This window comes from Gymnoscopelus braueri, assembly GCF_963280865.1.
Source record: "Gymnoscopelus braueri genome assembly, chromosome: 13".
NCBI classification, from domain to species: domain Eukaryota; kingdom Metazoa; phylum Chordata; class Actinopteri; order Myctophiformes; family Myctophidae; genus Gymnoscopelus; species Gymnoscopelus braueri.
Window position 1 is genome coordinate 44,533,228 of NC_137615.1, and position 27,795 is coordinate 44,561,022.

A 27,795-nucleotide genomic window follows, 5' to 3' on the forward strand; every position below is an offset into this window, starting at 1 on the left:
GTATTGACCCATTGGGTTCCATTTGTACGTTCAGGCTGTCATGTAGGGCTGTGATTCTCTCTGACCTCTAAAGGTCCATTTGGTTCCTAACTATCAGACTCCCTGAAACCCGCCCAAGGACCCCTGGCTAAGTGATCAAGTGAGCTAAAAAAAGGTTTTTACTTCCAATTTGTGTCCCCCACAGGTGAGCCTCCTAAAGAGATCGGCTGTGAGTTCTGCGGGGAGTACTTCGAGAACCGCAAAGGCCTGTCCAGCCACGCCCGCTCCCACCTGCGTCAGATGGGCATCACGGAGTGGTCGGTCAACGGCTCGCCCATCGACACCCTGAGGGAGGTCATCACCAGGCGGGGCCTGCCCTGCGCCCTGCCGCTCAAACCCCACAAGTAGGCCTGGCATACTACATAATCGCCTGATCGCAGTTATTTGAGATCATTGCAATTATAGTTGCTTAATCGTCAGATTTGCTTCCATTCATCTACTGTATATAACTTTAATCTGTTGGAAAATAGCGGTGAGCTTGTAGATCGACTATTTCCACACTTGTACCCCAGCATGCCTATTCTGGGTGGAACAGTCGCCCAAAACAGCCGATCTAGCAGCTTGTAAGATCGGCTGTTTTTGGCAATGAGATTTGGTATAGATGGCAAAGATCGATCCAAGTACAATTGTCTCTTTCTCTAAAAACAGAAGGTTTACTGTAAGTGGTAAAATTGGCTATAAGTACATTATTTATTTTGATTATTGGTAACGGTCATCGTCAGTCATTTCTTTGTATATTGTTATTCATAAGTATACGTTATTTGTCATAGCTGCCCAGTGCAATTTTTATTCACGAATCCTAAAAAGACAAACAGAAATGTGATATTCATTTATAAGTCCCAATATTCAATGTCAAAAATTAAATCATTAAAGGGGTATTTCACTTTCAAACTTTTAGTTTGGGTTCATTTTAACGTTTACTCAGGCTTTTTTTAAGTTGACAGTTTTTAAGTTGCTTGATTCAGTATTTCGATATTTGATAATATTCATTTGATCAGACACACCCCCTTCCTATACAAACACATTGTAATTTCAAACTCCATTTTAACCATTTTAGATTCATTGAAAACACCTGTCCTTGGTTCTGTTGACTGATATCGTCCTTCTAATGTGTGTGAGGAGGCCGTGTTTTTTCAATAACTCTTTTCATTTTTTATTTAGAATCTTTGGAGAAAATGAAAAAGAAGAACCAAGGACGGGTATTTTCGATGAATCTAACATGGTGAAAATGGAGTTTAAAATTACAATGGGTTTGGACAGGAAGGGGGCGTGTCCGATAAAATGAATATCAAGTATCTAAATGCTGAATCAAGCAACTGGGGCGCTCACAAAAGCCAGAGTAGACGTTGAAATGACCCCAAACACTTTTTAAAGTGAAACATCCCTTTAACAGCTATTTGTATGACGGTTAATCGTCAACTAAACGCAGCGGTGTCCCGATCCTTACAGCTCGAGGCACAAGACGCCGCCCCTTCCGTCGTCGGTGGCGGCTGCTGCGTCGTCCGCCCGCTCCCCTCCCCCCCTCTCCTCCTCCTCCTCCCCTTCCCCCGCCGCGCTCCTGGGTCGTCTTCCGTTCGGCTTCGCCCGGCCCTCCAGTCCGCCGCCGCATCCCAACGCCAGCAAGCCGGGGTCCTCCTCGTCCCCCTCTGGGGGTCTGGTCGTGAAGATGAAGCCGGAGCCCGTGCAGCTGGAGGTCACCATGTCACCGGGGGGGTCCGGGGGAGGGCGGGCCTCTGTGCCTCTCAACTGCAGCTGGAGCGGCCAGGACAGCGTCTTCCCCCTCAACCTGGGTACGTTCAGGCCGCCCATCTTTTTTCATTTCAAGGACCCCCGGTTTGATGTGTATTAGCCCTCGGACCACCATGACTCAGAGAGTGTACGAATGGAACCAAACGGACCCTGGTTCCATTCGTGTGCTCTCGGAGTTATAGACCCAAAAGGGGGGTCCATTTGGTCAATTTATAGATCGTCTATTTCCACTATTAATGTTTATTTTTAAGTATGAAGTAATTAAATATGTGTTATGTGTCATATCTGCCCTGTGCAACTTTTGTTTCCGAAAGCTAAAAGCCAAACAGAAATGTAATTTTTATTCATAATGTTCCATTAATTTTCAACGACAGAAACACAATAAAATCGTTAATCGCAATTATTTGAGTGATAATTAATCGTCAATTTAAATTTGTAATCGTGACAGCCCTACTAATCAATTTAGTTGATTATAAAAAAGAAGTCTGTTAGAATTTGTTTTCTAGAATATAAAAAAACGACCGTCTTGATTATTCAATTCATCGAAAAATGTATCCATAGAATAATCGATATAGTTGCAGCCATGCTGTCATCCACTCAAGCGTTTTGTCATCAAGTTTGATTCACAGAAACAAACTTGTTTACTTGCTCTTCCGTTTCCTCCCTTCTCGCCCCCGCGGTCCGGCGGTCCCAGCCATGACCCACGAGGCCGAGCCGACGCGGGACATCCGCTGTGAGTTCTGCGGGGAGTACTTCGAGAACCGCAAAGGCCTGTCCAGCCACGCCCGCTCCCACCTGCGGCAGATGGGCATCACGGAGTGGTCGGTCAACGGCTCGCCCATCGACACCCTGAGGGAGATCATGCACAAGCGAGAAGGCAGAGGAGGAGGCACCTCCTCTCCGTCTGACCAGAGAGTGAAGAAGGAGTCCGGCCAGGGGGTCGGCATCCCCGCTTGGGAGAGTCTGGAAGGCCAGCGGGCTTCGAGCTACCAGTCGGCCAAATACCGCAAATCCCCCCTGAGTCTCCTGCACTCGGGTTCCAGGTACAGTGACGAGACGTCCTGGTTTGGCTGGGATTGTCCATAGATAAATTGTCAAAAAAAAGCTGATCTACAAGCTCACATATAGATTGGTTATTTTAGCTATTTTTTAACCCATTAAGACAGGAAACGCATCCGTGTCTTATCTGTGTCATTTTAGATTTCTTTGGCTAATCAAAAATAGCAGATATACAAGCTCATCTATGAGCTTGTAGATCTGCAATTTTTTTTTTTATCTTGAAAATGTGTGCAAATCTTTGAATATATATATTTTTAAAGCGAACATTTGTAACTCAAATCTTTGCCTCTGGGGGTCCCTGGAACAACATATTTTGAGATGGGGGTCCGCGGCCAAATACATATCATTTTTAGGGTCCTTGACATGAAAAAGTTTGAGCACCACTGATATAGCAACATAGGTCTTTTAGGATTTAGATGACGTATATAGAATCGGCCTCAGGTCTAAATGGATTAAATTGGATTTGAGTGGTTTACGAGTCCCGGTTTGGGCTTTTGTAAATAATATGGTCACCCTTGGTCTAGGCTCCACAAGCAGGGCCTGGGGGGACTGTCGGGGCCGTCTACCAACCCGACCTCGGGGAAGTTCTTCAGGGTGTCACAGCTGGGGAAGAGGCCTCTGTCGGAGGACGGTCATCCCGCGGAGACCGCCCAGTCACCATCCCATCACATCAAGACCTTCTCCCCTCTGCCGCACGACTTCTCCTTCAAGAGGAAGTCTTCCCCCGATAAGCACGGAACCGGGCATCAGGGTAAGACGATGGGACACCGTCTCGGCAGGGGCGTGCTGTGGATTTTTGAGCTAGTGGAGCTCTATTGTATTGACGTCACGTTACAGTTTCTCTTTTCTTTTTTTGATGATTTTTCGCTTGCATTTGCCATTGTTTATATCGCATCTGCAACTTCCAACCTGTAGAATAGTGACTTTGGTTCCCAGTTCAGGGCAAGAAAAACTCATGAGCGTCGCGCTTGGTACAGACATGCGCAGAGCAAGAATAATGCAGCAGTAACACTTGCCATTGGGCGACCAATACTGTCGTTGCAAACACTACTGTGTTCCAAACATTGCATCCTCAAAATGGGTGTCGATGAAGGACATGCAATACATGAACCACGTGATCTGTAGTGTTTCTGGCCCGTCATTGACGCAACTCTTTCTATCTCAATGGCTCGGTTCTGTGCATAATATGGAAAAGGAAAAGAGGAAAATAAGTGAACATAAAAGATAAGCAATTTTTTACTATTGTTGTACAACAAAGTAATAGAGTTTAGTGGTTTAAAAAAACACTCACAAGGGACATGCATGCATATGCTGAATGAACACATGAAATTCTTCTACATTCTTGTGGCGTAAACCAAAAAAAAAAACCCTTGCGATCACCTCTCACCTGTCCCTCCGTTCTCTTCTCCAGATGCCAGCTGCGAGTTGTGCGGCTTCTATTTTGAGAACCGCAAGGCCCTGGCCAGCCACGCGCGGGCCCACCTGCGGCAGTTCGGCGTGACGGAGTGGTGCGTGAACGGCTCGCCCATCGAGACGCTGAGCGCCTGGATGCGGAGCAGGCCGCAGAAGGTGGTGGAGATGCACCGCAGCTACATGCAGGGGAACCGCTCCACCCCCAAGAAGGTGAGGGACCCCATCCCAAAACGCTGCATTTTTTTTAACAGCGTGGCTGTGTAAGAGGCTAGCCGTCTTTAACCACTTGGACCCTAGTGTCCATATTCTAACATTCAGCGGAAAGTGGTTTATGAGTTTATTTACGAGTTTATGAGTTAATGGAGTAGTTCACCCAAAAAATAAATGAGCGTCGCACCTGTCACAGACATGCGCAGAGCAAGTTCTGTCAGGGAACTGCAGTTGTTGGCGGCCGACCATTGGACCACGTCAGCTCCACGTACTCATTCACTCACACTCATTTCATTCTAAGACCGCTCTATTTAAGCTGGAAGTTTGCACTTCTCATTCTGCTTGCTTTTTCTGCACACACACTGTTGTTGCTGCTGCTGCTGTGCTGCTGTTCATTGCTGTTGCTAATATTGCTGCTCACCCTCCACCACCCCATGCTACCACCTGTTGTTTTGGATCTGCTGTTTATGTACGGGGGATTCGGAGTCCCTGTGGTTGGGAGATGCGCTTTATCAGAGTACCTAAAAGCAGATCCAATTAATCGCCAAACCATAATAAATATATAGAGCTCATTTTATATTCAATAAATATATCTTATCCTTCATGAGTTGTCTTTATACATTTATGAGTTGTCCTGACAGAACTTATTTTATATCATTTTCTCACCCCATGGAGACTTTAGTTTTTGTCGCATTCCTAAGCCAATAATTTGATGACCAGCAGTGGTTCCAGTAGGAGACACAAAGGAGACTGTTTGAGTCGCTGATTGATAATTAGGCTGATTGAAAACAGGTCTGTAACTCAAAGAGTGTACAAATGGACTGTGTATTTTACAGTGTAAATTGCTGTCCCAGAGATAGAAGTCCTATGAAATCGTGGTCTGAAGCCTAGTGCATATCAAACTGGGAGGGTCCTTGAATAAAAAAAAAGCTTTAGAATCCCTGTATTACAGAAGATCTAAACACCCATTAACGTAGCGTTTTCCGCCCACAAGACCTGGCAGTAGCTTCTACACAGTACAGCGCAAACCTTGACTCGTCGCATTGTGGACTATGTTACTTTTTCCTCGCCCACGCCGACTTAGCGGCGGTGTCAGCTCCGAGCACGTCTCGGCGCGCGCCAGGCGGCATGAAACGCCTCTGCTGGCGCCTCGACAGACATTTTGTGTCTTGTGTTGTCTAACAAGCCTCCAGCTCTACTGTAAAGCCTTGCATCTTAACACCCTGCAAATATCGTCTGTCGGGGCGGAAACCTCCTATGTCCAAAACTGTTACTTTTCAGGGATGGGGGGGGGGGGGGGGGGGCTGTGTTCCAATAGATCCTATTATTTAGTCTTGTTAATTACTTTTCATTGGTTCAATATTTTGTTGCTGTCAGGCAGAAACCTCTTATCTCCATATTTTATATTTTTGTGTTTTTCTTTCATAAATGAATGCCCTACTTGATCATCCTACAGAATCCCACAAAAGTATTAAAAATAGCAGATCCACAAGCTCGAAACGTTTTGAGATATTTTTGCTATTTTTGCTACTTTTGCTATTTTTGAATCCAGAACCCACAGACACACATACCCACTCTCTCTTCCACTCCAACAATAGTAGCAAAAATAGCCGATCTACAAGCTCTCAACGCGTCGTGATGCGCCGCTTTGAGAGCGTGTAGGTCGGCTGTTCTCGCTACTCCTGTGTGACACTGTGGCACAACGAAACAACAAGGGCATTCATTTACCTCAAAAACATAAACATGTGAAATATGGAGGTACGAGCTTTCTTCCCCCGACAGCGACGGAATATCGCTGCGGGGACAGATGCCAGAACTAGTTGGCTATTGACTTGATAGTTGCCATAGTAACCAGGGTGCCTGGCAGCTTATGTTTCATCTTCAGATAAATTATGGCGCGCCGTTGATGGAGGCAAATATACAGTTTCTCTCTCTCTCTCTCTCCCTCTCTCTCTTTTCTCCATTCCCCGCTGGTTTAGTTTCTGGTGCATTTGCGTCACTGTCACCCCGACTCCCTCCGCCGTGATGTGACACACATACAGAATGCATTACCTTTAAGATGTCCTTGTCATCTTATTGTGAATGGGTTCCTATTCTGCTGAAGTCAACTCAAATCCGGCTGTAATGTGGAATTGATTATACGGGCCTGCATGCACTGGAACTGTGTTATACACTGCACTGGTTCTCAACCTAGGGTGTGGGGACCACCAAGGGGCCCCAAACGGACCTTTACAGGTCTGTACTGTAAGTGTTAAATGAACACTGAGGATTTTACAGTGCAGATTGGGGATCCCAGAGATAAAAAACAAAAGCAAATCCTGTATTAAATGGGGGGTATGTCGCCTAATGCATATCAAACTGAGGAATTAAAAAGATGGAGAACCACAGAGCTAAACTACTGGAACCCTGATCTACACTGTAAAATCCTCTGTGCTTTTTTAACTCTGAGTTTACAAATGGAGCCAATTGGACTCGTAAGGGTCCATTTGTTTCATTTCTACACAGTTATAGGTCATTTTCAATGGAAGCCAGCGACATGAAGATACAGTACAAAGCGACGCCCGATGTTTGTAGCTGCTACAAAATCTACAAAGCTACGATCATTGCATTACAGTCATTCAGCAGACGCTCAATCCAAGTTGAGCTGGCTTCAACTGCAGCTACAAAGCTACGAAACGAGTGTAGTGTTCTTTATCCCATTCAATCGGGCCACGCTATGAGCTTGTAGATCTGCTATTTTTTTTTTTTTTTTTAAGCTTTATTTTTTTTAACTCAAATCTTTCCATCTGGGGGTCCCTTGAAAAAAATATTTTACAAATGTTTGCTTAAAAATATATATATTCAAAGATTTGCACACATTTTTACGATTTAAAAAAAATAGCGCTGCACTCTGTGCTGTGCGATGAGCTTGTAGATCTGCTATTTTTGAATAGCCAAAGAAATCTTGAAATGACAGACGTGTTTCCGGATTGAATGGGTTAACACTTTCCAATTCCTGCTTGTAATTTGGGGGAAACTAATTCAATCCGTTCAGCCAGTTCTGTGTTGTTTTTAACCTCAGGCTTTATATTTTCCATTACATTTTCCTCGCTCGTCGGACGCATGCGTGATGACGTCAGCACGTTGATCAACAGCGGCTCGGCGACAGATAAAGCCACGTTAGACCTGTGTGAAGAACAGAAACCTAACATCTCCCTTAGTTTGCCATGGTGGGGTTCCTCTTTGGATGAGCGGCAGATGTTTGCGTTCTCGTGCGGTAGATCTTGGTTCGAATCCAGATAGTAAGATACAGTGGACATTCTGCAGTTAGAAGACATCTGTAGAATCCCCAGAGGCAAAGATTTGAGTTACACATTTTCATGATTTAATATTTTTTTTGCAGATCTACAAGCTCCGAGTGCCACGCTATTGATTTTTGAATAGCCAAAATATAAGATAATGGTTAAAGTGGTTAAAATCTAAAATGGCAGATGCTTTCCCGGTCTTAATGGGTTAAAACGACGGAATACCTCTGCTGGTGTGAATTTGTGCATTTCTGTCCTCCCTGTCTTCCAGAAGAGCAGCTCTCCTCTGTCCCTGACGTCGGACCCCGACCACATCCTCTCCCTGTCGTCCCACAAGCCTTCGTCGTCCTCTTCCTCGGGCCACTGGTCCGCCATGGCTCTGAGCTTGGTGCGGCCGCTGGGCCACGACGCCAGCCAGGGCTCCTCCAAGGCGACGGAGGCGGGCGGCGGCGGCGGGGGCGCCGGTAGCACCCTTCAGGTTCCCTCCTCCGCCACCAGGCCAGGCCACGGCAGGATCCCCAGCACACTCCCGCCCCAAGCGCAGGTCGCACGCAGCGAGCTCAACGTCCGTCTGCCCCGAGGTGAGCCAAGTTTGTACGCGTTCGCGTACCCCGTTGCAGTCCAGCTGAAATGAACCCATTAAGGCCTGAGGTTCCGATTCTACAAATGCCTTCTAAATCCTTACCGTTTTTTTGAAAAGTCAGTGGTTCTCAAACTTTTTCATGTCAAGGACCCCAAAATGTATATGTATTTGGCCGCGGACCAAAACATTTTGTTCCAGGACCCCCCAGAAGCAAAGATTTTAGTTACAAATGTTCGCTTTAAAAATATATATATTCAAAGATTTGCACACATTTTCACGATTTTTCAAAAATAGCAGATCTACAAGCTCAGTGCCGCGCTATGAGCTTGTAGATCTGCTATTTTTTAATAGCTAAAGTGTAAAATAATGCTTTTTTCAGCTCAAATCAAAAAATGACACGGATGCGTTCCAGGTCTTAATGGGTTAAAGATCTGTCTTTTTTAACCTTTTTAGATCAGATCTCAAAGTATTTTGGACCCCCAAATTGATGTGTATTTGCCCGCGAACCTCCATCTGTGATTTTGTGCCGGCGACCCCCATAAAAGAAGATTTGTGTACGATATTTCAAAATCTTTCTGAAAGATTCTACAAGCTCACAAACACGCCAGGTTTGCGACGCGTTGTGAGTTTGTAGATCGGCTATTTTTGAATAGCCAAAGTACAAAATAGGGTTTAAGTGGTCAAACTGAGTTTGATGCTATATTATTAACACATTTTGCTCGGGACACCCTGGAAGCATAAAGCATAAAAAATATCGAGTTCTTCACCGCACGGTGACGCCTGGAAATTGAAGAATGGAACAGTGGGCGCGCGTCTAGCACCACCGGTGTGGAGGTTGTATATAATCAATAAATGGCTTGATGTTTTGACGTGCAGCCAGTGTGTTTTAGCTTTTAGATACTGTACTGGCGAAATGCCATTTCAGCTGGAGTTGATATTCAGTCAGTTACTCATCGGTTCACTCTCTCTCACTGCCATACTCTCACTCTGCAGTAGAGCTCCAAAACAAAGTGCTTTATTCACAAATCTACGTGTCCATGCCATGGAAGTTTCGAGCTTGTCGATCTGCTACTTTTGCTATTTTTGAATTTGAATCCTGAAAAGTCACAGTTTTGGTCATATGAGGTTTCCACCCGACAGAGACATTGTGCATATTCACTTCATTTTTTTAAAATCTTTCTGCCCTGCACCTGCCCTGCAGTTTGCATGTGCGAGTACATCAACTCAAACCCAACTCGGCTATATTGTCACATCACAGATTTCCATTGGTAAAAAAAAAAAACTGGGTCAATTTCTTTGTCGTACAAGTTCCGTCATTGCAGTTTCAAGAAAGGTGAAAAGAGACGGAGAAAGGAAGAGACAGAAAACAGGTCAGATACCAATATGGACAGTGTGAAACAGGGCATTTCAACGGGTGCCATGAAGGCCATGGCTGCCGTTGCTTCTCAGTTTGGCCTTATGCCCCCCCAAAAAATGATCTGCCCTGAGGCCACAGTGGCCTTGATGCCCTGCCTGCACTTATTCCACCGTTTTCTCCACTGCCCCTTTCCTGTCGATGTGGTTTTTAGATACTAGTGTCTTTTGTTGAGATTCTGAATTCTTAACTCCACATCCCCTTCTTCAAACCAGTCCCAAGGTGTTCACAGCCAGCACGATGACGATGCATAATGATGTGAGCGTCCACACTGATTGATTGATTGATTGATTGAATTATTTATTGACATAATCACATGTACAAGTGAAAACACGTGCATACATACAATAGTCAAAAGGATAAACAAAAAAAAGCTTGAAAGCCTATTTCTATTGTGGTCCTTTCGAGATTCAAAACACAACAGTAATATATGTGAATTAGCATGGAAAAATATATACTCTCAGTGGTGCTGAAAGACGTATGCAAAAGGATATTATGGATAATCTGACTCATGATTTATTAATTATGAGGAGGCGAGATGCATGTACCTGAGGTAATGCCAGCTAGCGTTAGCCTTTCATAATGGTCTCCTCATCGCCGTTAATAACAAAACTTTCCGTGGGTGAATGAGACCGACTGCATTCCCAGATGTCCTTCTGATGGATTTCGAATGGCTGTCAACGTTTCTCAATATGTCATTCATAAAATCGCTCTGAAAGTGATCCAAACGATATTGTGTATGACTATCGTTGTTGTTACAGCTGTGGTGTGGACTCTGCCATCCACTTCAGTTAGAATGATTTTAAAAATGGCATATTTATAGTCATTGTTATAGTTATCGTGCTTGATGTTAACTTTTTGAACAAACACTCTAGTCTATAGCAATGAATACTATCAGAATATAGTGTTTTATCCTTCTAACAAAAACCTTTTGTTTTGACCCCAAAAAAACATAACCCAATTTATTATTCTGCGATTCTCGTCCAGGTTTCGAGCGAAGGCCCCTGAAACATGGAGAGGAGAGGGACAGCGGCTCCCCGAAGCCCCCCCGCACCAGTACCATCCCTTCCCTGGTCCCCAAGCCCCCCTCCTACCCCCTGGTCAAGCTGGTGGGCAAATTCTACACCCTGAAGTGCCGGTGAGTGACTCGCCCAGGGGGTGGACAATGAATGTGCCATGTCAGGTGACTTAAGGGAGGCCACCAGGGAGATCTGTAGGCAGTGGTGGAAAGTACTGTAGGCTACATGTTAAGTTGTTTTGTTTGTTCTGTAAAGATGTATTATTAGTATCATTATTATGTACTCAAGTACTGTACCTAAGTTTTTTTTTTTTTTTTGTAGAGTATTTAAATTGTTTTATACTTTATATAGTACTATACTCAAATATTGTACTTTTTACTCCACTACAATTATTTGACATCTTTAGTTACTAGTTACTTTGCATATTTAGATTATCAATACAAAACATACATTAACGCCCTATTTTATGCTTCGGCTATTCGAAACTAGCTATCAGCTATCTTCGAAAAGGTTTGACAAATTTGGAGTAAAAAAGTACTTTTCCTTTAGTACTTTGGGCCTTTTACTTGTAACAGATTGGTATTGATACTTTTACCCGATGTAAGTCAAATCCATCACTGAGTGACTCGCCTGGGGGGGGACAATGAATGTGCCATGCCAGTTGCTTCTCAAAGAGGTGACTTAAGGGGGGCCACAGGGAGATCTGTGGACCCTCTGAAATAAAACTTTAGTACGTCAAACAAAACTAAATAAAAGTTTGAGTTTCTTGAGCATCATTAGAGCCGTCTATCTGAGACAGTCCCTAAATCCCCAAGCTGCGCTCTACTTTTAGCCGCTAATGCACTATATTGGGAGCGGTGGGCCGGGTGGGATATCGCCTCTGTCGGATGGAAACCTTGTATGTCCAATACTGTTACTTTTCAGGATTCACCATTTAAAAGCATCAAAAGGAGCAGATCTACAAGCTCGAAACGAGCTTGCGGATCTGCTCCTTTTGATGCTTTTGTGTGACGCTGTAGTGTGATCAAGTAGGGCGTTATGGAGCATGGAGATGAGAGCTTTCTGTCAGACAGCAACGATCTGCAGGCGCGTGAATGAGTGCTTAAAAATCTCACTTCACTTCAGTACCCAAACGGCAATGACAATGTGTGGCTGCCTGCGGTGTTGAAATGGACTGTCTGTTCTTTTTTTCCCCCTTTCTCCCCCCGTGCCTGCAGAGACCTTTTCTAGTGCTATAGTCATTTATATCGTTGATGTCGGGCAGAAACCTCTTATCTCCATATTCTAACTTGTCGTTTTTTTTTGTAAATCAACGCCCTACTTGATCACACTACAGCGTCACACAAAAGCATCAGAAGTAGCAGATCCACAAGCTCGAAACGCAGCGCGAGTTTGAGCTTGTAGATCTGCTACTTAAGTTGTTTTTGAATTTGAATCATGAAAAGTAACAGTTTTGGACATATGAGGTATTCCACCCGACAGAGACTAAATGTAGTGATTATCCTCTACTCTAGAGTCTAGATAACTGGTTCTCAGCGTGGGGGCTGGGGGGCCCCCAGGGGTCCTTGAGGGGGTTCCAGGGGGTCCTGCAGCTAAATGATTGATAATTAGGAACCCATTCGCTTCCATTTGTACTCTCAGACTAGAATTAGAGCTGGTGGAAGAGATATTTCGTTGTTAAATAGCTCTATATTCCGACAGCAATCATTGCTATATAGTATTTGTTCAGTAACAGGGGTCTCGCCGTCTCTTCAGACCATTAGTAATCAGAAAATAAATTTTCATGTGGGATACCAATTGTATCCAATCAGGAAAGAGAACTCAGAGCAGGGGAGTGACAATGCAGCAACTGGTCCGGACGGCTGGGAGTTGAACCGGGGACTCGCTGTCGGGCGTTAGAGCCCATGTGCTATGCACCCTAACCACTCGACGCTGGAGTTCTCTCCCGATTGGATCAAATTGGTGTCCCGACCTGAAAATGTATTTTCTGTTTACTAAAGAGCTGGAGAGATATGGAGCCTACTGTTACTGAACAAACACTCTATAGCAATCAATACTAGACAAATATAGAGCTTTAACTTTGTAACTACTCCCACCCCATTTATTTATTTATTTTTAATAAAAAATATCACCAGAAATAAAAAATATCAAATGGGGATCAGTGGACTAATGTATATCGTCTCTGTCGGGTGGAAACCAAAACTGTTTCAAATTCAAATATAGCGAAAGTAGCAGATCTACAAGCTCTGCTACTTTTGACGCTGTAGTATGAAGTAGGGCAATAATTTGCGGGGGGAAAAACACAAAAAGTTAAAATATGGAGGTATAGGAGATTTAAGACGGCCACAGTATCAAACCGGCGGCCCCTTGAAATCGAAGGCCCGTTGCTGACGTGTCCTGTGGTGCGTGTGTGGTTCGACAGGTTCTGCGAGGTGGAGTTCCACGGGCCTCTGTCGGTGCAGGAGGACTGGATCAGGCACCTCCAGCAGCACATCCTCAAGATGAACTACAACAAGCCTGCCGCTCCCAAAGCCCCCCCCCTCTCCGCCGCCGAGGAGCAGGAGCCCCCCAAAGCCCCCGCGCTGCCGGCCCCGGCCTCCACCTCTACCTCCACGTCCACCTCCGGCTCCAGTAGCGCCTCTACCACGACAGTCCTGACCTCCAGCCCTGCGCCTACGCCCCCCCTTGGCGCCGCGGCTCCGGCCCTGGCCCTGGCGGCACCGGCGCCCCCCAGGAGCCCGCCCTCTCCCACGCCTCTGGAAGAGTCCGCTCCGGCCGCCGCGTGGACAGTTGTGGCCGCGGAGGAGCGGGCTCTGTTAACTCCTCCCACCCCGACCGCTATCTCAGCCCCCACCCCGACCGCCGCCATCATCCCCGCCCCGGCCGTGTAAATGGCTGATTTATACTTGGTGGTGGTAGTGGCGCGCTGGCGTCGCGCGCCGAGAGACTGCCGATCTATAAGCTCACAACGTGTCGCGGTGTCATTGGTTTTGGAACTCTTTTTCGCGTCAAGGAGCCCCAAAATGATGTATTTTGGACACGGACCCCTATCTGAAAATATTTTCCGCCAGGGAAGAAGAGAAGAGGAGATTTGTGTTAAAACATTTCTTAATTTTTCTTAATTGTTTTAAATATTTTTCAAAAGGTTTTAAGAAATAGCAGCTCACAACAGTTTGCCTTGCTCGTAGATGAATAGCCGAGGTATAAAATATGGTTAAAGTGGTTTTAAACTGATTGTGATGCTATTTATTAACTTGCTGGGGACCCCCTGGAACCTTTGCCAGGACCAGTGGGGGTCGCTTTGAGCACCACTGGCAACACGACATGTTGTGATGTTGATCGGCTATTTTGGAGGCGAGACGTCCCCGCGCAACCCAACCGAGTATAACTCAGGCTTAAATGCAACGCTCCATTGTCTTACCCATGAAAAAGGAAAAAAAATACGTTATTACGGTTCTCTTCTTCCATCCATGTCTTTCCTTTGGCCTTTTGCAATGTGTTTTTGTTTTGTTCTGAGGAGGAGGGGACCGCACCCCTCCAAGGATCATCCCCGAGTCCCCATCTTTCCAGACTGTTACTCCGCACCGTTACTGTGGGAAGCAAGGCTGCCTGGCTTATCTGTGGGCCAGAGATGCGGTCCAAGGTTATTGGAGGCTATTGTCTTTTTTCTGGTGGGGGGGGTTTGTATTTTATTTTATTTTATTTATATTGAATGTCTAGGTGCTTTAAACTTTATTGAAACAACCCCCGCCCCCAAAACTTTTCACCCTCCCCGTCCAGGACCACCCCCCTCCTTTCTAAATAGTGCTTTACTAAAGGCCTGTGAGGCCATGCCCATTTCTACTAGAAGTGCTTTAAAAAGGGAGGCCTCAGCCTCAAACAGAAGGTCATGACTGAAATGAAGCATTAGTCTAATGGTACAGACTTTAAAACAAGTAATAGTTGTTACAATAGTAACAACTATTACGGCACTTTTTGATGTAAAACATTGAACAAAAACGTAGGAAATCTGTGCTTGGTAGATTTCGTCTCTGTTGCCAAATGTCAATATGTCTCGTTTCTTTGTTGTTACTGATAGACTTCAATCATCCAGTCATCCAATTCACCAAACGACACCAAACAAGAGTCGATAGCAACAGCAGAATAAGCTGTTTGGCATTGGCAGAGAAGATTTGGCAAAGATCCACAAGCGCAACCCACATCCTCAGCCGTGCTGCTGCTCATCCCACAAATGTGTGTTCCTTACAAATTGGGCACCATTTAAAAAGGGAAATCAACAGGCTTTCCTACTGTGTAAATGTTATCGCCAAGACCCATTGCTACAACAGAGACAAAAACACATTTCTGGACTCATTGTTTGATGTTTAGATGTCGTCACTGAGCACTTATCTGAAAATGCCCCAATGAGCCGGGCAGAATTGGACAAAAGACGAGTCCCGATTCGTTAATGGAGCAGGAAGTGGAAGCACACACTTCCTTAAAAGGGAAGACCAACCCGTTCACTTTATGATGTAATACAGGGGACAGATCATTTATTGTCCCCTCTCCCCCTCCCCCCCCAAAAAAAAGAATTCCTGTTGCCTGAATGTAGCTAAAAGCACTAAATCTGTTGATATTATATATGCACACATTCATACATAATCAAGTATGAACGAATATTCCTATGGCCTATTCCCCCGATTCCTGTGCCATTGATCATTTCATCTTTTATGATCTTTTATCTTTTGTGATTTTATGAAAACTAATAATCCTAGAGTGTAAAAAATGGAACCAAATGGACCCGTAAGGGCCCATTTGGTTTCATTCTAGGATTGTATAGTTTTTTTTCCAGCGCACACACAGGGCTGCTGCTATTTGAATGGCACTCAATCCCTTCTTAATCTCTATTTATGGACGCGAGAAGCGGGGGCCACAGAAAAACCATGAAGTTCGCCCCCCCCCCTGTAAAGTTTTGTGTTTGCCGTTCCCCCCCCCCCTTCCTTGTCTTTTCAATGTAACCCAAATCATTTCTTTTAAATTTATTTATTACACATCTGAATGTGGTAAGCTAGGTAATTTTTAAAGCTTAAAAAAAAGAAAAGAAGATATTTGGAATGTGTGACGTTTAGGTCTATACCGTGCACTTTTACGCGAGTGCGCAGTTGCATTTGTGACTGTGCGCGTTGTTTTTGGTAGTTTGTATGTACATACACGTTCATAGCGAGATGTGCATTAGTCGCTGTGCTGTAAAGGGAAAGACAGACGTTGTGGAGCCGACCGACCCCCCCCCCCCCTCTCTCTCTTTAGCTGAAGTCAAGCTGTCTGCAGTCAAGTCTTACTCCTGTGATTCTCAACCTGTGGGCCGGGGACCACTGATGGGCCGCGAGGGTATTGCAAGTGGGACCCCAAATAATTGGCAAAACACTTAAGATTGTAATGATAATTATCATATGAAATTAAAATATTGTTTCCCCCCAAAAAATTACACATTAGCATTCATTTCTTTAAAACTTTGAAAAATGTGTTTTCGTTGTTATACTGATCAACAGGACTTTCAGTTATACGACGGAACACGACCGATTGATTGATCATTTAAATAAACATGCTCTGAATCATGCTCTGAAAATGCATGCAGGCCGCCAACACTTTCGAGATTTTGAAGTGGGCCCTGATCCAGAAAAGCTTGAGAATCACTGGTCTAATCAGAACGTTAATATATTAGGACTGGGCAATATATATATATATATATATATATATATATATATATATATATATATATATATATAGGGATATTATATCGATATCGTGATATAAGTGTTTTCCAAAATGTTTTCCAAAGTAGAAAATATATATATAGCCAATCTACAAGCTCGCAACACGTCGCATCGCTATGGGTTGTGATGGGTCCAAAACAAAAAGTATTTTTTTCGTCACAGTACGATATTCCAAATATCGATAGACTCATTCGGTCAGAGAAATATCGCGATGTTTAGCCCGTATCGCCCAGCCCTAAGTGTACGACACGTCATCTGCATCCATTCTGTCAGGATGTGCCAAAGAGAGTGTTTACTTCCTGGTCTTGCCGCTGTAAAAGCTGTTTACATTTGGACCTCGCCCCGGAGGGAGAACCCTGCACAGCTACCCCACCCGACCCCACTTACCCCTCCACCCCCTGCGAGGGTCCCCGTTGGACGATGGAGGACTAGCGTAGCGGTGGAGTGTGTGTCCACTGCGCAGTATAGAGGCTTTTAAAGACTATCCAAGTGGCCAAAAATAAACTCTTACCTGTTGTTACTAGGTTTAGATCAGTGAGTCGCAACCTTTTTATTCATTTCAAGGACTCCCCAGTTTGAGCTGCATTAGTCCACGGACCCCCCACGTGATGCCATTTCCATCTCTGGGACCCCGATCTACACGGTAAAATCCCCAGCGTTAATTTAACTCTCAAGAGTGTACGAATGGAACCAAATGGACCCCTATGGGTCCATTTGGTTCCATGTGTACACTCTTGGCAGTTACAGGCCCATAAGGGTCCGTTAGGTTCCTCACTGTTTAGCCGGGGACCCCCTGGAACCCTCTCAAGGACCCCTTGGGGTCCCCGGCGCCCACGTTGAGAATCAGTGGTTTGGATTATTATTGCACCAAGTAAACATGGACTCAAAACTACGCCCAGTTTTCTCTTCGTTTCATAAAACGAGGGCGTCAATGTCTAGCAGGGCTCTTCGAAAGCACCGGACCCCCACCCCCCAAATTGCCCACCCACCCACCCAAAGTCCAGCCACACAAACGTGCATCGTCTCTGGACGCAAACTGGAGTTTCTTTTCCGTATTTTTGCTTTCAGGCGAGCGTTCCCGTCAACTTTCACGCCGAGGCAATAGCGGCGGAGGGTCCCGCCCGGAAGTCGAGAAACTCTCGAAAGCGGTTTCCCCGACGTGTTGCGAAACATGACTGTTTGATCCAAGCGAATATCCCCGGAAAAACGACTTTTCTGCAGTATCCCATATTATTCCTATATAACTACATGTACTTATGAAACTGTTGACGCTAGTAGAGCCGGTCAGCAGTTCTATTAGCCAGTTAGTTACAAGAGGACGAAAAAGAAGAGAAGGAAAAAAAGAAAAAAAAGAAGTGATCTTAATTCCTTTTATCGTGATTTGATTTCAACTTTTGAAGCTATGTATTTTTTATTGCTCTGTGCATTTCCGTATTTGCAGTCCTGGAAGGTGAATCTTTAGAGTTATTTTTAATTTGTACTTGTTAGTTTCTTCTCTAAAAAGCTGAAACATTGGTGCTGGTATAAAGACTGTTGTTTGGGAGAGTTGATGAGAAGCGACTGAAAAGTAGCCTATAAGCAAGGGGAATTATGTCTAAATGTGAGTGTCAACGTCCTGGTGTCGAAGGACTCTAAAAACAAACGAAACAAACAGAAGAAACGGGCCTTAAAGGGGACCATTTTGCACGTTGAGATTTGATTCCTCGGTCAGCGTTTCACATAGAAGGCCTAGTAGTTTGTGTGTTGCTGTGTGAGGGGTCAGATAGAGTTCCCTTGTGCTCCCCCCCCCCCCCCCCCCCCAACCCCCGGGAGCCTGGTTTATGCCGAGTCACTCGACGGCATCGCACGCTGAAAATAGCGTATGTACAAGCAGTGAGCTTGGAGATGCGCTATTTTCAGCGCACGACACCGTCGTACAACGGAGTATGAATTGAGCATGAATGCGTCGACGCCCCATAGCCAGTGTGACTGGCTGCTCTGCTGGGGCGTGTGTGTGTGCGTGTGCGTGCGTGTGTGTGTGCGCGTGTGTGCATGTGTGTTTAAAAAAAGAGTAATGAAATGAGGAGGAAGGGAGAGGAGTTGAAAAAGAAGAATGGTTAACTGTACACAAAAGGGTTCAAGTTGAATCAGCTCCTGAACAAACAATAAATGTGATTTCAATTTTACACACAGATGTGTGCATTTTCTGTCAGTTCGAGCCAAACTTGACTTGTATCGCTCATTTCTTAACACAGGCGAAACAATTGAATAAAAGTACAAAATATGCACATGCAGTTCCATACACGGTAAAGCCCTCAGTGTTGATTTAAAGGCATAGTACGTAACTTTGCCCTCTGTTTACATAACAAAACACATACATTTTTGCCCATCATTTACCAGCAGTAATCAGCCTCTGGAGTAGTGTGGTGGTGTTTACCTGCAGAAACACACTGCCCTCTCGCTGTATTCTGGTGTTTTGTTTGTTTTGGTAGCCCCAAAAACATCCATCTACCAAAACAAACAGTGAAAACACCAAAACAGCGGGAGTGCAGTGTGTTTCTGCAGGTATTTGTATTGTGTATTGTGCTGCTTATATAATTTAGAAGATGTGTCATCAGTTCATTTCCAGATATCAGATTTGACATTAAACTGGACTGTTATGTGATTATTATGTAATTATTAGCCTACTTCCCAGGGAGAGAGAAAAATACCTGTTATGATTATAAGTAGAATTGTAGAATATGGTTGTCCGGCCCTGTCACATCAGGCCTATCTCACAGCACTGACTGGCACATCATGTCACATGATACTGACATGATACTGACATGATACTGTCCATGATACTGACCATGATACTGACATGATACTGTCCATGCTACTGACATGATACTGACCATGATACTGTCCATGATACTGACATGATTCTGTCCATGATACTGACATGATTCTGTCCATGATACTGACATGATACTGTCCATGATTCTGTCCATAATACTGTCCATGCTACTGTCCATGCTACTGACATGATACTGTCCATGATACTGTCATGATACTGTCCATGATACTGTCCATGCTACTGTCATGATACTGACATGCTACTGTCCATGATACTGTCCATGCTACTGACCATGATACTGACATGATACTGTCCATGATACTGACATGATATTGTCCATGATACTGACATGATACTGACATGATACTGACATGATATTGTCCATGATACTGTCCATGCTACTGTCCATGCTACTGACATGATAATGTCCATGATACTGACATGATACTGACCATGATACTGACATGATACTGTCCATGATACTGACCATGATACTGTCCATGATACTGACATGATACTGACCATGATACTGACATGATACTGTCCATGATACTGACATGATATTGTCCATGATACTGACATGATACTGACATGATACTGACATGATATTGTCCATGATACTGTCCATGCTACTGTCCATGCTACTGACATGATAATGTCCATGATACTGACATGATACTGACCATGATACTGACATGATACTGTCCATGATACTGACCATGATACTGTCCATGATACTGACATGATACTGACCATGATACTGACATGCTACTGTCCATGCTACTGACATGATACTGTCCATGCTACTTACTGACTGACATGATACTGTCCATGATACTGACATGATACTGTCCATGATACTGTCCATGATACTGTCCATGCTACTGACCATGCTACTGTCATGCTACTGACATGATACTGACATGATACTGTCCATGCTACTGACATGATACTGTCCATGATACTGATCATGACACTTGACCGTGATACTGACCATGATACTGACATGATACTGTCCATGCTACTGACATGCTACTGACCATGATACTGTCCATGCTACTGACATGCTACTGACCATGATACTGTCCATGCTACTGACATGCTACTGACCATGATACTGACCATGACACTGACATGATACTGACATGATACTTACCATGACACTGTCCATGCTACTGACCATGATATTGACCATGCTACTGACCATGATACTGACCATGACACTGACCATGACACTGACCATGGTACCCTCCCTTTAGAAACATTGCTTCCAGCACCCTCCCAAAATCTCGTACTTCTCTGTACGCTCCCATTGAGAAACACTAGTCGGCCTATAGAGGGAAATGATTGTTAAAACAATGTATTCATAGTTTTGTTATGTAAACACAGGGCAAAGTTACATATGTAACTGTGAGAGACCCTTACGGGTCAATTCTTACACCATTCTTACAAACGACTTAAAAACCCTATATTCTTAGTTGACCAGAGTCCCAGACAGCTCTATACTAGTAAGTAAGTAAGTAAGTAAGCTCGGCGAGGGTTATTGTCGGTATAAGCCGAGAGTGCGGGAGTCTATCAAGTCTACCAAAGGCGAGAGCTCTACTGACTGAGCTACCCGGACACAATCTATAACAAATTTTATTTTTTTAAGTATATATTTACAAGTTTACTAAGTATTGAGGGTTTATAAGTGGTTAAATGTCTAGAAAATACACATCAAGATTAATCCAAAATATAAAAAAGTGTGTAAATAAACAAAAGAAACATCAATTGACACAACACTGATGATAGTGCTGTGTAGTGGGGGTCCCTGCTTCATCTCTCTAAGGGGTCCTTAGCCTGAAAGACGTTGAAGACCCCTGGTCTAGTGTGTACAAATGAAATTGTGCATACCTACCGAAAAGAGGGTGGGAAAGGTACCAGACTCTACACAGAATTAGAAACCCTGTATTGCCAGGTATGAGGCTTACACAAGGAATTTGCTTTGGCATGTAGTGTTGTGACAGCCCAACAAAAAGACTCTGTGCAACGGCCGCTAGAATAGACATGAATGACTAACATTAGTATTATTACATAACGGAACATGCAGTCAGGAGTATAGACTTTGCTATAGCCTACAACAAACAAAGCACACGGCTTAATATTGGAAGTATTGCAATCTTATATAATAGCAATTGGTTTGGGAAATGATGTTGCTCTTACCTGAGTACCGTATATTTACTCTACTTGAGTATTTCCATTTTGTGATACTTTGTAGGCCTACTTCTTCTCCACTACATCTCGGAGGCAAATATTGAACTTTTTACTCCACTTGACACCTTTAGTTACCGTATACTTTGCAGATTTAGATTATTAAAACAAAACATAGGCTACGTTGAGTGATAAATGATGACGTCATATTATAAACTACCCAGCAGCACATAAAGCAATTAAAATCAGTCCCGCCTTTACCTGCAGGAACATCAAAGTGATCAACACATTAATGCGTTACTAATAATGAGTATTTTTATGTTTTGTACCAGTAGGCCTACGTATATTTTATGCAAACACTTTTGAAAAATACTTTTGAATAATCCATTTAACGTGGCACTGGTAAAGTAGTTGCCCACCATGCGGAGTCTGTGAGTTAGAATCCACCGTGGTGCACCCGGCTTTGTCGAGCGTCTGTACGAACACAATTGGCCCCGTCTTCAGGGCAGGGTCGCAGGGAGGGTAATGTTTGTCACTATATGCACTCTACGGGCACGTGTGTTAGGCGGGAGGAGTAGGACAAAAGCTGTAGTCTGTCCTCCCGGTGGATGCTCCTCACTGCATGGCCTATGAGTCAGTAGGATACAACAGCAGTGACAATACACAGAAATGTGTGTGGTGAGGACTCCATTGGCATAACAAACATAATTTGGGGGAGAAAAGGGGGTGAAAAGCAAAAATACTAGTACTTCTTCCACCCCACTGCCTTTAATGGCTGTTGGTGAGCATTTGTAGCTTACATACTGTATTGGTGTAAGTGCATGATTTGCCCAGAAGGGGGAGATGAGATACAAGCTGTATTTCCGAAGGCATCATTTCTTTCTGCCTTTCTAACATTAGGTGGCAGGCAAGCCAAGAAGCTAAGCCTGGCCGGCCGCATTTATACCTCCTGGGTCATCATCCAAAATTCCATCTTTTCCTGGAACCAGGGAAGCCACTTACAAATCAATTCTTATTAACCCAAGGAGTGGCCTGACATCTTCACGTAAACACAGTAGAGGTAATGAGCGCTCCGGGTTGGCTGTGTACATATGAGTATTGAATGTTTTAAAGATAGATGTTCTTTGACAGATTCTAAGAAGACAGAATCCCTGAAGCTCTATTGATTTATGTCAGTGGACGGCAGGACACGATCACGGTTTGAGACGACTTGCCGTTTCTTTCTGACCAAATAAATCTACCACACAAACTTCCACACTTCAGCTACAACCTTTTCTGTTAATCTTTACACCCCATTCTGTGCTATAGAACAGTGGCTCTCAAAGTGGGGTCCGGGGACCCCCAGGTGTCTTTGAGGAGTACGAGCTACAACTCATCGCATTGCGGCAAGTTGTGAGCTTGTAGACCTGCTATTTTTGACAAAATGTTTTCAGATGGGGGTCTACGGCCCAAATATGTATCAATGTTGGGGTCCTTGACATGATGAGAACCACTGATAGGCAGTAGCTACAGTAGAAGTTCAATACAGCAGGTCTTTGCATTGATCCTTTCGAAGCAGGAAGGCCTCTAGGTTCAGGCCTTTTTTTTTTTAGCCTGAATGGTGTGAGGGAAAGCAGGGGAACAGTCACATGTTTAGTCAGAACACAATCCAATTCTGTGTGTTGTCCCTGCAAATGTATGATAAGATCAGCAACCCAACATTAACGACAACTTAGTTTCCTAGTTTGCATATCGTACAGAAACTTTGTATCGCCACCTTTTTTCCCCAAAAATAATGATGCCCTTCTTCGTCATACTACAGTGTCACACAAAAGTAGCAAAAATAGCCAAGCTTGTGGATTTGCTATTTTGGCTATGTTTGAATTAGAATCCTGAAGAGTAACAGTTTTGGACATATGAGGTTTCCACCCGACGGCAAACGGTATCCTGTTATTCTTGGGGGCTGTTTGTGTGAACAAGTTCTTTGCGATTACATGGTGGCGCCACTGCCCTCCAGCTGCATGTTGGCATATTGAGTCATTACATGGGCAGGAATGGGCCCAATTAAATGTCACCATTTAAGGCTTGATTTATATATTTTTTCTGGAAAATATGCCTGGATCAGGATTGCAAATTTGTTGACGATAAATAGACATTTTAACAAGATGTTTATCTATCATGGGGGAAATTTCCCATCAGACTTTACAATGAGCAACTTACAATGTTTTAAGTGGCAATGAAAGGGCGGTCTGTCACCCTGTAATTAAAAGGCTTGGTTGGCAATAAGCCCCCCAAAAAAGACATGATGGTTGAGAGGGGGCTCTAGGTTCTCAAACATTTTCAGGTCAAGGACCACCAAATTCATATGTATTTGGTTGCAGACCCTCATCTGAAAAGATTTTGGGTCAGGAACCCACATAAGAGATTTATTTTTATTTTTAATCCAAACTTATTTTAAAGAATCCACATTTCTTCACAATTTTTCAAAATGTGAAAAAAAACTGCTGATCTACAAGCTCACTATGTGGCTATTTTTGAATGGCAGAAGTATAACATAGTGTTAAAGTGGTTCATCTGTTCATCATTTTGGTGTGGAACCCCGTAAGAACCACTGCTACAGATACTTCTTGGGTTTTTGAAAAGCGCAATGGAAAACGTCACACCATTAGAAAATCACATTAGATAATTGACCCAGGCAGAGGCCATGGATGACACGCAGTCTCTGAACCACATGTACCAGCAGCTGTCCTGGGATGGAAATCCCAGGAGGTTTCATCCTATGGTTCCCTTCCTCCTCTCTGCTGTGCTACTGTAGGTCTCCACAACACATGTGCGATGTCAACTAACACTACACAAAACAAACAAACACAGCTTCCCTTGGCTTGCCAGTATCACCATTACTGCTCATGTTTACAGATGTTGGTTGGAATGTGAAGGGGTGTATATCCAGTGTGCATCATTTAGCTGTTGACATCTGACACGTAACTTGATAACATAAACTAGGAATAGCACCAACAATGTATAAACAATTCGGTAGCAGGCAGAACAGAAAGAAGAAAACACAAGTTTTGTGTGCTTTTGTGGAGGCTGATTCTTGATTAAGTAAATAAGCCATGTTGGAATCTTCGCTCACTTCAACAGGGTCAACAGTACAGTATTTAAATCTAGATCTGATAATGACACAAACACAAATGTCGTTGATTTATGAATTGAATTAAGATCAAAAGAGGCATGACATAACAAGAAAAACAGCATGTGTTTGTATAGTGCTTACCCAAACACTATAAATGTGTGCTTGTCACAGCACATAAAAAAACAAAAACAGTCAAATTAACGTAGGAACAATAATAGAATAAAAAACAACAAATGACTGATAATGCATCAACTAAATAGCGTACGTAAAACAGAGAAAGAAAAGAAGTGCCGAAATCATTCAGTCGAAATGTGCAGAAAACTAAAGCTAAACAAGAAAAAACAAAGTGCTAGCTGGCTTGCGGTGTGTTGTGAGCTTGTAGATCTACTATTTTTAGCAAAGAGTGTGTGCAGAGGGGGGGAAAAAGAGCGGACTAAGTACAGAGTTGACTCGACACCGGTCAACTAAGAATTAGTTTACTCTCTATACTAGGCCCCTTACTTTTTTTCCCCACTGCACTTAATGGCTTTGCTAAAAAACAGATCTACAAGCTCACAATGTCTCGCATAGTGACGCCATTGTACTGATTGCACTCAGTTTCGTCCACTTACTGCAATTATACGTGGTCTATGAATTGGGAATTTGGTATTAGACAATAGTCACAATACAGATCTTCATCAATCTCATATTATTTTTGTTTAACCGCATAAACCCTAAAGTATATTTCCTTGCACTAGTATACTTCCTTGCACAACAGTGTTGTGAAAAAATAGCCGATCTACAAGCTCACAACTAGATCTGCATATTTTTTTTTTTTTTACAATGTTCTACTTTATGGGACATGCCCAAAATAGGGACATCACTGGATGAAAATGGTTCAAGACTATTATCATAAAGTTATTTATGTTATCTCAGACCCTTCCTTCAATTACTTGCCAACAATCCTTTTAACAGGCTACAGAAGTTCATCTCCTCATCTGACTAAAGTCAGCTACAAACTAGACACTCACATGGCAAAGGTCTGGAGAATCGTGTCACTTTCAAGGCCGCGAATTACAGCTCCTCGTACGACGGTGTCACTTCCCGAAAATAGCTGATCTACAAGCTCACAACGCATCGCGATGCGACACATTGTGAGCTTGTAGATCGCCTATTTTCGGCTTAGGGTTTTCGTGATAAAGCCCCTTCAGAAACCGGCTCGTTCAATCAGCCATAATCAATCATGATCTTCTTCATTCTGCATCCATATTTGGTGTAAGATATAGAGATAATCCCATCTATCCTGACCCTATTAAATCCCTTAGCTACTTTCTCGCACGCAACCACTGACCAAGGTCAGGCCTGTGTGTCCGAGACCCATTGGTCCAAATAATTTTGCACTGGGGTTCCCAAACCTTTTCAGCTCGAGTGTCAAGAAAAGAATGAATCACTTAAGCCCTGTTTCCAAAATAGTGAAAATAGCCCATCTACATACTGTAGATGAGCTATTTTACTTTTTACTTTATGGAATCTTTATTTTTGTAAATTCTTTTTTCAAAAATGCAATAACATTTGTTGGGAAAACGAATAGGGATATTTACGTACTCACGACCCTTAAAAATGGGTCCGTGAACCTTTGTTTGGGAAACTCTGATTTAGCAGGACACAACTCTGGAGCCTGTTTTTAGCCGTTCTTCCATTGTTTGTGATTCTTCTTCTTCCCTCTCTCTATCCTGGGGGAGTTTGTTTCTAATCTTGAGAGAATATGTTCCACACTTGTGTCAACAAATAACCAAGGAGAGTTGAGGTCTAACAGCAGGAAAAGGTTGTATATTATATGTAAGAAAGAAAAACAGGTGCGCTTCCTCTGGATGCCTCGGTTTAGGCGGTATGGGTGCTCAGCTCTACATATAACTTAAATCAAATACCACCGAAGTGGAAAAAGCTGCACTCCAAAATAAAGACTGCAAGACTGGCTCAGATACAAATTCTCAATTATTGAGAACGCTTACGTGTTTCGGCCTCAGCCTTCCTAGGAACAGATTAATCTGTTCTTAGGCATTCTTTATTTTTGAGTGCCGCTTTTTCCACTTCGGCGCTATTTGATTTAAGTTGTATGTTATATCTTTGAACGGACATCACAGATGGATCCCTGTGGCGTCAGTAGGCGTCCCCAACTGGACGTATTGTTGAGCATCGTGTCATAACAGCACACAGGCCAACAATGGCAAATACACATCAGTAGAGATTATGAATACACAAAGCATCATGTGAGAGGGTCAAACACTTCTATTCTAAATTAAGTGGTAAAATGTTTGTATTTATATCCCCATGGGGACTTAAACACTTAAACCCTATATGGTTGACCGGAGTCACTCAGGGCTCTGTACTAGTGTCGTTTCTGTTTTCTGTTATTGTGGGGAAAGCATTCGCTGAAAATAACGACAAGCTCACAATCTTAAATCCTAAAAACCTAACCGCTTGAACCCTATCAGCCCTATTCAGGGGAGAAAATAGTACATCTATAAGCTTTCAAAGCACCGCAATACAACACGTTGTGACCTCCTACTGTAGATCGGCTCTTTTCGGCGAAGATTCAAGTTGAAGGAAAAAAGCCAGGGGCCTGGTATAATAGACCTGCACATGCACATGCACATGCACATGCACATGCACATGCACATGCACATGCACATGCACATGCACATGCACATGCACATGCACATGCACATGCACATGCACATGCACATGCACATGCACATGCACATGCACATGCAAATGCACATCGATACTGCAGATGACCCTCTTTTGTGTGTTAAAGAAACTACCTGGTGGCCGAAATTAAGTATACCTCTCGATCCCAGACTTGAATACTTGAAGCATAATGGGACATGTGCTGAGCCAACAGGGTGATGGATGAGGTTGAAGGAGAAAGCAGCATTTCAGGAGGTTTCTCTCAGTGGCCACTCCCGCCCCGGGGTGCCGGTCCGCAGCCTTCCCTCAGCCCGATGCAGAAACGTGTCCGTGCACAAGTCTGGAATCTGTCCAGGAATGAGGCTCTGGCCCCACAGCTTTCGTCTCACGTCTGGGGCCTCACAAGTTGTTTGGGAAGTTCACTTTCAGGTGGGAAAACCCGGGAGAGAGAGTCACCATTCAGAGGCGACCATATTGATTTCAAT

The 27,795-nt window shown here is 43.8% G+C and overlaps 1 protein-coding gene across 1 annotated transcript in view; it reads left to right on the forward strand.

Moving 5' to 3' along the window:
* LOC308099625 (protein Wiz-like) overlaps positions 1–18,688 on the forward strand; it is a 44,983-nt gene extending 26,295 nt beyond the window's left edge. Inside the window, exons 16-23 of the mRNA XM_080448363.1 lie at positions 185–383; positions 1,489–1,829; positions 2,483–2,831; positions 3,372–3,598; positions 4,259–4,470; positions 8,026–8,335; positions 10,739–10,889; positions 13,193–18,688. Of these exons, the coding sequence (XP_080304489.1) occupies positions 185–383; positions 1,489–1,829; positions 2,483–2,831; positions 3,372–3,598; positions 4,259–4,470; positions 8,026–8,335; positions 10,739–10,889; positions 13,193–13,661 (2,258 nt within the window). The 3' untranslated portion in view covers positions 13,662–18,688. The remainder of the gene's footprint in view (positions 1–184; positions 384–1,488; positions 1,830–2,482; positions 2,832–3,371; positions 3,599–4,258; positions 4,471–8,025; positions 8,336–10,738; positions 10,890–13,192) is intronic.
* The last annotated feature ends 9,107 nt before the right edge of the window (positions 18,689–27,795 follow it).